General features: G+C 42.7%; 1 protein-coding gene across 1 annotated transcript in view; it reads right to left on the bottom strand.

Annotated features, from left to right (window-relative positions):
- abcc8 (ATP-binding cassette, sub-family C (CFTR/MRP), member 8) overlaps nt 1-16,271 on the bottom strand; it is a 118,789-nt gene extending 102,518 nt beyond the window's left edge. Inside the window, exons 1-6 of the mRNA XM_060915055.1 lie at nt 16,251-16,271; nt 6,214-6,376; nt 5,182-5,323; nt 4,187-4,308; nt 3,135-3,301; nt 479-721 (exon numbers count right to left, since the gene is read on the bottom strand). Coding sequence (XP_060771038.1) covers nt 479-721; nt 3,135-3,301; nt 4,187-4,308; nt 5,182-5,323; nt 6,214-6,376; nt 16,251-16,271 — 858 coding nt within the window. The remainder of the gene's footprint in view (nt 1-478; nt 722-3,134; nt 3,302-4,186; nt 4,309-5,181; nt 5,324-6,213; nt 6,377-16,250) is intronic.
- Nucleotides 16,272-16,510: the final 239 nt, after the last annotated feature.

The raw sequence follows: 16,510 nt of genomic DNA, 5'->3' as shown, positions 1-16,510 counted from the left end.
ACTATGTATGTATGAACAATACATTTTATTTCATTGTTATTACTGAATAATTTATAGTAGATACTGAATAAGGTTAGGATGGATAAAAATAAATAAACAAAATATTTTATTTATTTATAGAAAATAAAATAAATAAAATAGTTTATTATCTAACACACACACACAGCCTTCCTCATTCCCATGAACAGACAGTGACAGAGTGCTTTCACCCTACTGAGGGTCAAAATGTCACTGCATTCACAGTGGAACATCCTTGTTCTCCCAGCTACCAGAAGGAAGCATAAGTGGAAAATAAAAACCTCCTATCATGACTCAAGCATGCAGCTTGTAGCTTATAATGTGATCTCTTAAAACCATCTGACATCTACGACCACTATCAAAGACGTGCATAAGCTACTTGCCCTTGTGCAAGTTCAACCCTCCAAAAAAAAAAAAACTTTCAATATTAAAAACAGACATACAGCAGCAGTTGTGGTACCTTCTGAGCTTCAAAGGCCTTGCGCAGTTTCAGATAATTAGTGAGTGCCCTCATGGCAATGGGCAGTTTGCCAATAACCTTCAGGTCAATGGGGCGCCTGTGAGCGGAGGTGATAAAAGTGTTCATCCACCAGTATGTACCCTTAGACAGCAGATTGACAAATGGCTGAAGAAAACGCACACCCAGGTCCTGCAGATCTTCAGGAGGTTTCACCTCAGTGGGATGTGCAAAACACATATAGCGCTGTACACACAGAGACAAAAAAGAGCATCAGACTGCAGCACAGGGCCAATAAGAAAAGGCATGCAGGAAAAAACAAACAAACAAAAAAAAACAGGATCTCGAGTTATTAAATAAGAATTACAATACAGTGTGAGTATAAAGTGGTGCTTGAAAGTTTGTGAACCCTTTAGAATTTTCTATATTTCTGCATAAATGACCTAAAACATCATCAGATTTTCACACAAGTCCTAAAAGTAGATAAAGAGAACCCAGTTAAACAAATGAGACAACATTTACCGGACGATCAACAGTTACCGGAAACGTTTAGTTGCAGTTATTGCTGCACAAGGGGGTCACACCACATACTGAAAGCAAAGGTTCACATACTTTTGCCACTCACAGATATGTAATATTGGATCATTTTCCTCAATAAATAAATGACCAAGTATAATATTTTTTGTCTTATTTGTTTAACTGGGTTCTCTTTACCTACTTTTGGGACTTGCGTGAAAATCTGATGATGTTTTAGGTCATATTTATGCAGAAATATAGAAAATTCTAAAGGGTTCACAAACTTTCAAGCACCACTGTATGTCAAGTTATGCAATCACACAAATCTACTCTAATATATATCAGTGTTTGATACGAAAACAAATAGCTTGTGAGAGTGTCTCAGGGCAGCAGAAACAATGTCTATTAAATATGTATACCATCAACAAACCAAACCATGTCAGAGATTATATAACAAGGTACAGCTGTTCCTACCATATGACATCATCAGGGTGCTAGTTTATTTTCCCTGCACTGCTACTCGAAAAACCTGGAATACTGTTGATATAAAAGACTGATGCACAGAGAAATGAAAGAAACCAGAAGAGGAAAATAAAAGAGATGATACTATTAAATAGCAGACATGTATCATCAAAAGTCTCCATTGTCTCAGCTTTGCTGGTGCATCGCTGATTTTAGTTATCAGCAGTCAAAGGATCACAGGTTATACACCGGCAAAAGATCATACAATTTTCAAGCAGCGGACATTTCTCTGATTGACCTACTTTTCCCTGAATTATGCCAGTAAATTATGTTTAGGCTGGTTGGCCATGATATGACCCATTACACTCACAGATAAACACATTCCTTGTGAGGACTTTCCGTTGACTATTATTGTAATGCAGCTAAGTAATGCTATACCTACATATCAAAACCCCAGTAACACCTAAATACTACACAGCAGCATGCTTGCAGCTGCAATTTGGCATATTTGGGCATCTTTAGTTCATGACATTAAGCCTTTTATGCAAATTTATTGAATTATTGATGAGCTGGAAGCCATTGACCTAATCTAGCAATATTGGCCCAGAGCAGATACACCATCTACATTTATTTTCTAATCTTCTGCATAACCTCAGTAATTACTTACGATGACAAATTGTATAATTACATCCACAATGCTGAGATTCATGAGAGAGCTTTGAATGCATCATCAATGCCAGAAGATTTTATTAGGGGAAAGCCTCAAGGGGAAGTTTTTACTGATCAGTGCAATGAGCAATCAAGGGGTACAATTTCAGGGAATCCTGTGAGTTGATGTGGAGAAACTAACAGGATGTTGATAAAAGCCAAAAGGCTAGACTGCACTCAGAGAGGACACAGATGCGTAAGGATCAAGATTTCAGTGTAAACACAGACAGTGTCCATCTGACTGGAATAAACTTAGGCTTTGAAATATACTCAGGGGAGAGATAAAAGACATTCATATAAACACGCACACACAAAAAAGTAAAAACACAAATTGGAGTGCTTATTTCTGTCTTTAAGTTAGTCATTTTTCAGAATTTTTCGAACCCCTTGATGAGTTTAGGAACTTTTTAATCTTATTCAGAACAGTGTGTACAGTTCCCATCAGCTTCACTGTAGTCACGAAATAATTCTTCTTCTTATATCCACATTCACTGGATATGAGCAATCACATGCTCCGATTGGCTACTCTACTAGTAGGCTATCAGCTCATATACCGTGAGTAGAGAAAAACAAAATGGCGGAGCATGTTGCTGAACCAACTGAGGACGAAATAAAAACTCTACTCGAAAACAAAACCCCAAAAATTGTTATCAAGTATTTAAAAGAAACAGAAATAGTGAAAATAATATAGGTACATTTGTTTAACTGGGTTCTCTTTATCTACTTTTAGGACTTGTGTGAAAATCTGATGATGTTTTAGGTCATATTTATGCAGAAATATAGAAAATTCTAAAGGGTTCACAAACTTTCAAGCACCACTGTATATGCAGTGTTATATACAAAAAGACCCAGTGCTTTAAGACTCTGCTTACTGATAGGTATCAGCTTTTTTTAGCCCATTCAATATCATGACCACGCTATCACTGCTCACAACAACTTCTTTATAAGCACACACAAATAGCATACCACTTACCCTTCCAAGTATGACATTTATCTCCACGGTCAGTAGCAGGCCGTAGAGCAGGACAAGTAGGCCGGTCAAACAATAGCGCAACTGTCTCATACCGATGCCATGCTCTGTGTACTTGGCAAACTTGATGGTTTTAGTGATAAATGCCAAGCTCCAATAAATAAGCAATGCTGCGAACAGATTAAGCCATAAATAATCATTACTGACTTTTTGTATAAACAGTGTTAGCTTTGAAAATAACTAGAAAATAACACTAGACGTATGCTGAGAGGATAATAACCTAGCAGAGTTTATGAACCTATTTATTATCTCGCACATTGTGCATTCACCATGAGAGCTTTCCAGATGTTCTGTCTGTGGGCCACATCACACACATTTCATGGCATTATATTCATGATCTGAAACACATAGGCCAACATGCACTATGCACACATTGTACAGATATGATAACCACTGATAACTGTTGCACATACAATATTGACTCAAATGGATTATAGGGGATTTACACAGATAACAAATAGCACGTAGATGGTCCAGAATTGTTTAGGGTTGGCTCATGTGTATACAGGTAAAAGGATATTACAGAATGGAAAACGTCATTTACTACAAATGTAGTCTATGTTATCTAATTAAAATAATTATCCAGTGTGCCCATGTGTACTGGAGATGCTACACTGTAAATGCGCTCTAATGTGGTAAATGTTTCTATCTATCTCTCTATCTATTAGTGGCTGTGGTTGTCATCCCAACAGCTCCCGGGACTCAGGGGCTGTTCACAGGAAAATTATTACACCATATTGATATTTATAATGCCATTTATAACTCTCTAACCATATCATCCCTTGGTGTTTACAGCAGTAAACGTCATTGCTTGCTCTGTTGCTGAACCCTGGCCAAACGTGTTAATAATTCGAAACTCATTACGCATGTCCAAAAAGGTCAAGTCAGCAGCCAGGTATAAAAAGAGAACCGGGGATAGTGTTTTTTTTTTCTTTTTTCAATTTTGCTGTCTCCCGTTGTGTTTGTGTGATGTATGATGTCAGTGAAGCATGTACCTAGCAGCAACTTAGGAAAATTGGAGGTCTCTATGTTGTGGTAGTAGATTATAGAAGTGATAGCAGCCATGAAAGCCAGGGATGCAGGCATGTAGAGATGTAGATGAAGAGACTGTGTAAACCTGGGACAGACAGAGAAAAAGAGATATAGAGAGACATACAGTACAGGGGTTTAAACAGCTCATACTACAGCATCATTGAATTCTTGATTCTGATTGGTTAGAAGGTGTCAGTTTTCTAGAAGCAGCAGCTCTGACAGTAAGCCAATGCACTTATTCTTTATAGTTTCTATAGTGAGCACTAATTCACAGGGATTTGTATGGTGGACAGTCCACGTAAAGTGACACGTAGACTGCACAGTGGTGTACGTAATGGTTAGCACTGTCGCCTCACAGCAAGAAGGTTCTGGGTTCAAGCCCAGGGGCTGATGAGGGCCTTTCTGTGTGGAGTTTGCATGTTCTCCCCGTGTCTGCATCGGTTTCCTCCGGGTGCTCCGGTTTCCCCCACAGTCCAAAGACATGTGGTTAGGTTAACATGGAGTGGCCTTGGGTTGAAGGGCCCTTGAGCAAGGCACCTCACCCCCAACTGCTCCTCGGGCGCTGTAGCATAGCTGCCCACTGCTCAGAGTATATGTGTGCGCTCGTTGATCATGTGCGTGTGTGTGTTCACTGCTTCAGATGGGTTAAGAGAGAAAGAGGAATTTCACTGTGCTTAAGTGTACATGTGATAAATGAAGCTCTTGTTCTTCTTCAAAGTGAATGAACATTTTAATTCTAATGTGTAATCTCATGGATTGGTGTTTCTCAATATGATCTCCTACACTTGAGTGAAAACAGTGATTGATGCTTAAGAACTTTAACTCAGTAAATTTAGAGTGGGTACATGGGGATTAGCTTGAAGGAGCACAGCAGCCAAGATTATTTTTCAATGGGCTCAACTGATTTTTGCTAGACACACAGATGCTAAATTTCTAAAGTTCAGGAGTTAAAACCCACCCATCAGAGACGATGCCCTCTGCGATTTCACACACCAGCACAAACAGAAGGATGAAGGTGAGGATCCAGCGCAGATTGTGTCCAGGGAAATGAAGCCATGTACTGTGATGGATGTGAACCTTGGAGCTCTGGCTGCCCCAACCTATGAATAAATACACAGGACATTGATTCCCTACTGGCGTAGTATTTTGCAATTCGCAGACTTTCCAGCATATTAACAACCAGCTTCTTCAGCCACAAGGGCACAACATCTGTCATTTTGTTTCATCACATCCAAATATACCCCCAAAGAATAAAGCTTTATTGCTCATGCTGTTTTGGCTGCTGACTAGCTTGGTAATGTTTGAATAGTACGCCAATGCTTCAGTCTATTGCCAAGGCTTACCTGTCAATAACGTTATGGTAATTGGAAGGCTGAGGCATTCCCAGGTGAAGGGTTGAGTTTAATCCTAGAGAGAGTAATTAATTACCTACAGCTCCACTTTGCCCATCTTTGTAACTGAAACCTTTTTCTTATGCTTTACCATCCTTCACGAGCTACCTGTCTCATCTCATCTCAATTCCATCTCATCTGAATCACACCAAATAAATTATTCGTTAATGAGCTGATTTACTGGTGATATCTTGTAATACTTTGACATGGAAAACCTTGTCTGGCTGGACTGTGGCATTGTTCTCTGAAGATCTGAGAGCGATACTGATTATTTGTGACTCTAAGACATGAGATCAGTATGAGACTATGACACGATGCTGTGGTTAAAAGGCAAGATGGTAACTTATCCCCACACAGTGATACATTTAGCCTATGTCCCATCAATTCCATAGTTAAAGTCCATTCCTGCCTTGTCTAGGTTACATTTCTACAAAAATACTTTCACACTTATTTTTATCTTTGGCCCACATAGAGCTTGATGTGTTTTAATTTTAGTGACAATGTCTATGGCATGCCTTTGGCAATACAGCAAAAATATCCTGCATCACTAAAATAAATTTACACCAGAAGGTTGGTGCTCATTTGTCTGAGACACTTACCAATGAAGAGGATGGGGAAGGTGATGAAGAGCAGGAAGACATGGGGCACCACAGTGAGGGCATCGAGAAAGCATCCATTGTTGAGCACGCCACGATCCACATTGTAGGCGACGGAGTTGTTCTCACTGCCACAGAAGGACAGGGACATGGTGGAGCCTGGGCTCTGCACAAGTAGCAGAGGAAAGAGAAGGAGATTAGAACCAGAAGGACAGGTGGAGAAGGAAAGGAGAGATGCTCAGGAGGTGTTGTATCTTATCCGTAGGCAGTTACATCCTTGCTGCAGGTGGAGAGCAGAGAGCAGGTAAGTTCATGTTATGCATGTACACTGAGACATGCCTGCATCGGATTTCCCTGGCACTTGCACAGCTCAAATACATCCCTTTAATAACTGCTCAGGCTCAGTGCAAAAAAACAAAACAAAAACCAGATGCTCATACACACTTGCTGAGGAGGACAAAGAAATGTCTCAGCTCCTTTAGCTCAAAGCTGACCTTGTGAGGATATCTGTCTGTGCTCATATGACGAGGGGCTGGTTAGAAGGAGGGAGGGAGAATGTGCGAGAGAAAGAAAGAGGGAGAGAGAGCTGAAGGAGAGGGGGAGGGAGAGCACACAGCACCAGCATCATAAAACAGTTCACACATCATGCGTTACGTGTCAGGCATGATGAATCAACCGAGATTGTCAATTTGAATAGAAAACCTTCCAAAAATCCTTATCTGCAAATTAAACAAGTATTACACAAATACCTCTGGGACCTTCCTAAGCTCGGTAAGTAGGACACACAGAATGCAGCATAAAAGGAGATCCACACAGGCAACCCTGAATGGATTGATCAACATAATTCCATAATGCATAATTCAACATAGTGCATGAATTATCTGTAATTTCATAATTTATAATTCCACATAATGCATTTTAATATTGAGCCTATTTTGATATATCACAATTTGTATATTCTCAGACTTTATGGTAATCTGATATAGATTTATCAAATATGTTCAATCATAAACAGTTGATACAGCCACCCATTATCTGTAACCGCTTATCCTGTGCAGGGTCGCAGGCAAGCTGGTGGGGTACACCCTGGACAAGTCACCAGGTCATCGCAGGGCTGACACATAGAGACAAACAACCATTCATACTCACATTCACAACTACGGTCAATTTAGAGCCACCAATTAGCCTAACCTGCATGTCTTTGGGGTAAACCAGAGCACCCAGAGGAAACCCATGCAGACATGGGGAGAACATGCAAACTCCACACAGAAAGGCCCCCGTCAGCCACTGGGCCCGAACCCAGAACCTTCTTGCTGTGAGGCGACAGTGCTAACCACCATGCCACCCACAGTTTATACAGTTCATCCCAATTTATTGTACATTTCTACAGTCTATACCTAACCTGATTACCTGATCCATGCAGAAATCAGTGCACAGACACACATTATCCCCCTCATTCTTCCTGCCACTTCTAGTCCTGCACCTAAAACCAGCCATGAAAACCCTGGCTCCTATAGAGACACAATGACATGGAGCTGCATGGCATAACTATCATGCAGCTCCATAAGTAACAGGATAGTGTGGGTAAAGGTGTCTGGTAACACACACACACACACACACACACACACACACACACACACTTTATTTATAAATGTGGATTCTGCGTGCCTTATGTGTCACGAGTGGCGAGCTAAGGTGAAGTGAGGACTCAAGAGCAGACTCAGAAAACAGGCAGTGTAAAAAGAAAACTTCTTTAATGAAGTAGATGGCAGAAAGGCAAAGGTACAGTAGGGCTTAGGCAAAAATCGGTAGTCAAAAAACAGGCCAGGAGGTCAAAAACACAGAGGAGCAGGTAGACACGGTCAGAGACAAAAAACAGGACAGAAAAATCTTCACAGAAACTGATGAACACAGGGACAAGGGAAATCCAGGCAGAGGTAGCAAAAGACACAATTCAAAAGAACAGGCAGGCAAAAACAGGGACAAAAACTGGACAGAAAAACTTGACAAAAAAAACAAGGAAAAAGTCAGGCAGGGGGAATCAAGAAGACACAATACCAATGAACTGTAGCAAGGCAAGGAAAGTCTACAAGAGACAGTCTGGCAAGTGCAGTAGCTCCAAACAGTTCTTAAAAAGCCCTGGCTGATGGGAGAGGTGTGGTAGCAGGTGTGGGAGTGCCGCTTCAGGAAATGGCCTTCAGCAAGGCAGGACTGAATTCCTGTCCTGGATCTGGCATGGAAGTCCCACAATCTAAGGCATGGATGGACTGGACCGGACTGTGACAGTACCCCCCCCCCCTTCAATGGGCGCCTCCAGGCGCCTTAGAAAGTGCCTCAGGGAGTTGTTGGCAAAGTCTGTGATGAGGGTAGGATCCATGATGAACCTGGCAGGAACCCAGCTCCTCTCCTCAGGACCATACCCCTCCCAATCAACCAGGTACTGGAGTCCTCTGCCTCGGCGTTGTATCTTCAGCAACTTCCTGACAGTGAAGACCTCACCACCATCTATGAACCTGGGAAGAGGAGGGGGTTTGGAGGGTGGGGACAGGGAACTGGAGACAAGGGGTTTGACTTGATAGACATGGAAAGTTGGGTGAATACGGCACATGGTTACAGGCAGAGACAGACAGTCTTACAGAGCAGGGATTAATTACCTTGGAGATGGGGAAGGTCCTATGAACCTGGGAGCTAATTTGTGGGAGACTGTCTTGAGGGGCAAGTGGCAAGTGGAGAGCATTACCCGCTGCCCCACCCGATAGATGGGAGCTGCCGAGCAGTGTTTGTCGGCTTGCTCTTTAAACATCTTGACAGAACTTAGGAGCTTTTTCCTGGTCAATGCCCATGTTCCCCTGCAGCGACACACAAACATCTGGGCAGAGGGCATGGTGACTTTCTTGGATGGGGAATAGTGGGAATAGTTCCTGGCGCAGATGTCGCAAGCTGCCACAAACCCCTGGACATCCTCCTTGATGGATGGCCACCAAAAACATTGTCGGATGAGTGCCCAAGTCTGGGCTGCTCCTGGGTGGCACGCCATTCTGGAACCATGACCCCACTGCAAAACCTGTGCCTGCACAGAAACAGGAACAAAAAGATGGTTAGGAGGTGCATTACTGGGCCCTGGGTCCTGCTCATGGGCCTTCTGAACCAGGGTTTCCACCTCTAACAGAGTGGCCCCCACCAGGCACCGTGGAAGAAGAATGGTCGCAGGGGAGGTTGATTCCTCCTGGAGGGGAGAAAACATTCTGGACAAGGCATTGGGCTTACCATTCTCAGAGCCTGGGCAGAAGGAAAGTGTGAACTTGAAGCGAGAAAAGAAGAGACCATTGGACCTGACGAGAATTGAGGTGCTTGGCAGTCCTGAGGTATTCGAGGTTCTGGTGATCTGTCAATACGATGAAGGGAAGGTCTGACCCCTCCAACCAATGTCTCCATTCTTCCAAGGCCAGTTTAATGGCCAACAGTTCCCTATTGCCAACGTCATAGTTTCTCTCAAAGGGGGAAAGCTGACGAGAGAAGAAGCAAGGATGAAGTTTGTTGTCACTAGCTGATCTTTGGGACAATATGGCCCCCACCCCTGACTCCAAAGCATTGGCCTCAACCACAAACTGCCGGGACGGATCTGGAATGGTGAGTATAGGTGCTGACGTGAACCTTCGTTTGAGCTCGGAGAACGCCTTCTCGACCCCTTCCTCCCAGCTGAAAGGGACCTTGGTGGAAGTTAGAGCCATGAGGGGCCCAACCACCATACTAAAGTTCCTGATGTATCACCTGTAGAAATTCACAAACCCAAGAAACCGCTGGAGTTCTCAATGAGAGGATGGGGTGGGCCAGTCAGCAACTGCCTTGAGTTTCAGGGGGTACATCTGAATCTGTGTGGGGGAGATAATGAAACCCAGAAAGGAGACAGAACTTCTATGGAACTCACATTTCTCGGCCTTAACAAAGAGTTTATTTTCCAGGAGTCCCTGAAGGACCTGCCTGACGTGGATGCAGTGTTCATCAAGGGAGCAGGAAAAAAATCAATCAATATATCGTCCAGATAAACGAAAACATTAAGGTAGTCCCTCAGGACATCATTAACGAGGGCCTGGAAAACCACAGGAGCATTAGTCAGGCCGAACGGAACCACGAGATATTCGTAGTGGCCTGTGGGGGTGTTAAATGCCATCTTCCATTCGTCCCCTTCCCTGAACCTCATGAGGTGGTAAGCATTACACAGGTCTAGCTTGGTGAAAATCTGGGCTCCCTGGAGTAACTCAAATGCCGTAGACATGAGAGGTAGGGGGTAACGATTCTTGATGGTGATGCCATTTAGCCCACGGTAATCAATGTAAGGGCGCAAGGATTTGTCCTTCTCCACAAAAAAAGAATCCTGCCCCTGCAGGAGAAGAGGAGGGACGAATAATTCCAGCTGCTAAGGACTCAGTGATGCATTTATCCATGGCTTGCCTTTCAGAAGGAGAGAGAGAGTAAAGTCTCCCCTTAGGTGGTGCAGTCCCAGGGAGAAGGTCAATTCCACAGTCATAGGGCCTATGGGGAGGAAGGGAAACAGCTTGAGACTTGCTGAACACAGGTTTTAAGTCATTATACTCGGGAGGCACGTTAGAGAGGTCAGGATATTCACCAATGGTGGGCTGGAGCAGCTCAGTGTGGGGGAGGGCAGATCTCAGGCATGATGATAAACAGAATTGACTCCATCCTAAAATGGTGTTAGTCCAGTTGATATGGGGGTTATGTAGAGTTAGCCAGGGCAGACCAAGAACTATGGGCACATGGGGATTACTCATGACAAAAAACTGGATGGATTCAGAGTGGTTGCCAGAAATTCTTAAGGTGACCAGGGCTGTTCTATGGGTGATGGTGGTCAGACCGGTACCATTAAGGGTCAGGACAGTGAGGGACGGGTTCAGAGCCAGTAGTGGAATCCCCAGGTGCTTGGCGGTGGTCGAGCAGATCAGGTTTCTGTCAGCCCCTGAATCAATGAGTGCCTGGAGGTCATGGGGCTGATTGCCATGGATAATGACCACTGGGAGTAGCGATCGATCAGTAGGGGGCTGATTCTGGACATTGCCCACCAGGGCCCCTAAACTCACTGGTGGGCTCTTCCTTTTAAAGGGCAAGATTGACAGAAATGCCCCAGCTGTCCACAATAAAAACATGCCCTCATATCCCGATGGCACTGTCATTCCTCAGGTGAGATGTGGACTTGGTCTACCTGCATTGGCTCAGCAGAAGGAATGGAAGGCTGAGCAAGACTAGTCTGAGTTCTCTCTTTCACCTGCTCTCTGATCCGGGAGTCAATACAACTGGTGAGGTCCATGAGACCGGGGAGATCAGGTGGCAGTTCTCATGAGACCAGCTCATCCTTGATGGAGTCTGACAGCCCATTCAATAATGCATCAAACAAGGCACTCATTCCAGCCACAAGATGCCACCAAAGTACAAAACTCAATTGCATAGTCAAAAGCGGACCGGGCACCCTGCCACAGCCCCATGATTTCTCTTGCTGCCTCTCTGCCAGACAGACAGTGATCAAAAGTTCGCCTCATCTCCTCTGTGAAATCCTTGAAGCTGGCACAGCATGGTGCATTGGCATCCCACATAGCTGTTTCCCACTCCCTAGCTTTGCTAGTGAGGAGAGTGATGGTGTAGGCCACTCAGGAACACTCTGTAGGGAAGGCAAGTGGTTGAAGCTCAAGGGTTAGCGAGCATTGAGATAAAAATGATCTGCAGGTACCTGGTTCTCCATCGTATGGCTGTGGGGCGGGAAGTCTCAGCTCTCTGAAGAGGGCTGGAGCAGGAGCTGGAGTAGGTGGAGGGGGTTGTGTAGGAGCAGATGTTACTTGAAGCTGTTGTAGCTGAGTGGCAAGAAGATTGAGAGTGTCAGATGGCAACACAGTTTTGATTCACCTGTTGGATGTCCTGTTGGTGGGTCCTAAGGAGAGCTCCCTGTTTCTGCACCGCTGCTCTTAGCTGGGCGAAATCTGCTGGGTCCATGTTGGCCAGACTGTGCTGTCACGAGTGGCGAGCTGAGGTGAAGTGAGGACCCAAGAGCAAACTCAGAAAACAGGCAGTGTAAAGAGAAAACTTCTTTAATGAAGTAGATGGCAGAAAGGCAAAGGTACAGTAGGGCTTAGGCAAAAATCGGTAGTCAAAAAACAGGCCAGGAGGTCAAAAACACAGAGGAGCAGGTAGACACGATCAGGGACAAAAAACAGGACAGAAAAATCTTCACAAAAACTGATGAACACAGGGACAAGGGAAATCCAGGCAGAGGTAGCAAAAGACACAATTCAAAAGAACAGGTAGGCAAAAACTGGACAGAAAAACTTAACAAAAAACAAGGAAAAATTCAGGCAGGGGGAATCAAGAAGACACAATACCAATGAGCTGTAGCAAGGCGAGGAAAGTCTACAAGAGACAGTCTGGCAAATGGAGTAGCTCCAAACAGTTCTTAAAAAGCCCTGGCTGATGGGAGAGGAGTGGTAGCAGGTGTGGGAGTGCTGCTTCAGGAAAAGGCTTCAGCAAGGCAGGACTGAATTCCTGTCCTGGATTCGGCCTGGAGCTGGCATGGAAGTCCCACAATCTAAGGCATGGATGGACTGGACCGGACTGTGACATTATGTACATTGTTAAACAGGAGCCATGTCATCTCATCTCATTACATATCAGGGGCGATTTCTCAGAGACAACAAGGGAAGCCGAGCTTCCCCTAAAATTCTCTCCCCAAACTGCGGCGTCTACAACATTGAATTCTCATTAAAACAATAACTTGCATAACATAATATATGCCCAAGATTGTATTTATGTTCATAACTATCCTGTAACTTATTTGAGTGATGTCTGACGAACTTGCAGTTCGTAACAAGAATCAACTTTGCTGCCAGGCTGTAACCTTTCTTATTTCAATGGGCTCTATGGACTGGCAGCAGTGTTGCCAGATTGGGCGGTTTTAAGTGCATTTTGGCGGGTTTTGAACATATTTTGGGATGGAAAACGTCAGCAGTGTCTGGCAACACTGACTGGCAGCCGGGTATCCGTTGCAGTCTACGAGACGGCTCTGAACAGCCAATTTTGGCTAGTTGTTATTGGTTAAAATCAACAAAATCATCACTTCCAGGGAAGCCGGGCTTCTCTGGGACTAAACGAGACAGTGGGAGGGACAAGAAGCCGGGCTGATAAAGGATTATTGGAGGTAGTGTTTGAAAGACATGAGGAGGGCGGTACTTCGGCGAGGAACACAGAAGTATGATCAGTCAGTCCCTAGCGGATGTCGAGAAAGTGTAGTCGTGTGCCAAAGTGCTGTCCGAATTTCTTTTCATATAAACGTTTCTTCTCATTGATGTCTCTGTACATTACTCTGTAAATAAATGTAAATATTACTCGTTGTGCTCCGTTAACTTTCATCCATTCTATCAGTTTGATCATTCGTGAATTCACTCGTTTATTTCATTTGTAGTTCAATCTGGTTGTAGGCTAGCTTGAGCCTTATTGGGATCTGCAGTGCTAGCTGCTAACAGAAATTGGTGAAGTCTCTGGAAAGCACAACCAGCTGGTATGACAGGGTCACAGACCATTTTCTGGAAAAGGAGCAGAGGGCAGAATTTGTGTATAAATAGTGTTCATGTTCATGAATCTGAAGTGTGTATATTGTTCAGTAATGTTAAGAGAATGGTGGGCTCTGTGTTATAGGTTATACCTGGGTATGATATTCAAGGTTCTGTGTGTTGCATAGCCTACCTGGTTATGAATTTCCAGACTGTGTTGCAGAAGATGTTCAAGGACGTGTTGCACAGCTGGGTGTTGTGTTAAAGACTGTGTTGCATATCAGGGTATGATGTTCAAGGCTCTTCGTTGAATAGCCAGTGATTTTTGGATGTTTGATATTTTTGATTAAGGATATGAGGCACTAGTCTGGCAAGCCAGACTATAACATGAAATGTACAAGCAAAAATACTTTCTGCCACTAGGTAGGGTTGTCTAGTTCACTATGCTAATGGGGCACACTTTTCTATGCTTTGATATCCGGCCTACAGGTTTTACGATGAATGCATAAAATGGGCTTCCCCTGTTTTAAAAACCAGCAGCTGCCACTGTTGCATATGTGTATTTATTCTATCCACAGTCACTGGATATGAACAATCGCGCACTCTGATTGGCTACTCTACTACTAGGCTATCAGATCATATACCATGAGTAGAGAAAAACAAAATGGCAGAGCATGTTGCTGAACCAACTGAGGATGAAATAAAAACTGTATTCGAAAACAAAACCCCCAAAAATACAAAAAAGAAAGAAAAAAAAGGAATTAAAGTATTTGAATGTAAGAATGTATATTTTTTTACTTTTCAGGAATTATTATTATAGCATTTTTCACAAATTGTTACTGTCTTTTTGCCAGTTTGTTTACATTCTAAGCAGAAATTATTTTGTTGGATGTTTTTTATTAAGTTTTTATTTATTGAATTTGCAAAAAATAAAATTAAAAATGCTCCGTTTCTCAAAATCCAGTGAATGTAGATAAAATAAAACAGTTATTCCACTCAATACCATCGTACATGGCTTACAGTCGACTCGGCATTATGCATCTCATCAGCTAGCAGCTCATGTATGACTCGATTTCATAGAATAACCGTTAAATAGCTGAGATGTCAATGAAATTTCCTTTGACTTTTGACATATATATTGTACATAGCTGTTTGAGGGAACACCCTGGGTTTTCAGGCCTTTGTGCTGCCTCAGACTATTTAACCAGGAGAAAAACAAGCCATGTAAACAAGAGCACTACTGTAGTATTTATATTTATTCATCTACCCTTTCACATGTTATATTCTTATGATCATACTGACAGTAGCAGTGTATCTTATCTTGCTGGTTTTCTTAGCTAACTACGATATTGTTTATGCCGCAAGCTTTTTAACATAATGTGGACAACCATCAAACACACCAGGACAAAAAAGATGCTTTACTTGCCAGCCATTTCAGAAAACTCCACTTTCTTATAAAGAAGCAGGCTTAAAAAAAAAAAAAACACTCCCAGAAGGATAAAAAAAAAAAAACCCTCTTAAGGTTTCCAGATAATTTACTTTGACTTCATGGTTAAATTAATGTTGCAACAGTGGAAAGCCCAGAAGGAAACAAGCACGCAAACTGAGCAGTAATCATACTCGTTACGTCAATTAAATCCCAGTGTGCAGTTTACCCCTTTGATTTCTTTTACATATGAAACATTATCGTGACGTCCCTGTGTGTCAAGGTGAGGTGGATGATAACTTCTGTGTCATCCCAGCAGGAACTTTAATGGGCTGCAGAGGGAATTGGAATTCAGAGGTGAAGGATGACTATGAGTCTTTTATAAACTCAAAGAGCAGCTGAACTTTCTTGGAGATCTGGCATGCTAACTCCTTTTGTTCTTGTTTGTTGTGCACTTCACAGAAACACACACTCAAGCATGTCTCTAATGAAGCATGGTGAGGAAAGTACAAACTACCTTTGATTTAGTACAGACTTTGTGATAGTTTTGTGGGGTTTTTTTAATTATTTTTATGACTTCTACATTATTATTATTATCAAATCAAACAAAAACACTTGAGTTCTCCAAACATTAGTTTTCAATCACAAGATTAAATGCTCCAAAAAATGTTTCTATATCAGTATATTACATAAGAGACACTTTTCAGACAAAAACATAATGAAGGCTGCTGGGTTTTGCTGCAAAATTAAGAAGCAAGTGCGATAGAAAAAGTGTCCAGAAGAACTGTGGCTGGTTCTGCAAGATGCTCAGTAAAACCTACAGCTCATTTCCTTATCAAACTGCACTCATTGTACCTGAGACTACTTCTTTAAACCAAAGGATTGTCACACCAAATACTGACTTTGTTTCATTTATAACTGTTTACTGCTTTTTATAGTATTTTTTAAAAATGTGTAAACATTTAATTTCATTATTTTTGAAGATATCTTTGCTCTACAGCATTTCTTTGCATGTACCTAAGACTTTTACACAGTACTGTACATTGTTGTAACAGCATACATACCGGTCTGTAGTGGGAAATCATCCTAATTGAGGAACTCCACTTCTATTCCAGAGTAGATTTAAAAGAAGAACTGGAAGGAGTAAAAGCGCACAGCTTTGTCAGGTCTGTTGCTGTAAAACTCTCCCTCATCCAGCGGAAAAGGTAAGCAGCGCTGAAATGATGGATGAAGAGCAGATATCCTGTGGCATATGGTCATTGTTTGTTCATGTTGGATCTGGCCATGGTGCTGAAAAAAAAAAAGCAAAAAAGCCGAGAGCTCA

Source organism: Neoarius graeffei, chromosome 2 (assembly GCF_027579695.1).
Source record: "Neoarius graeffei isolate fNeoGra1 chromosome 2, fNeoGra1.pri, whole genome shotgun sequence".
In the NCBI taxonomy this organism is placed as follows: Eukaryota; Metazoa; Chordata; class Actinopteri; order Siluriformes; family Ariidae; genus Neoarius; species Neoarius graeffei.
This window is presented reverse-complemented; position numbering and strand designations above follow the sequence as displayed.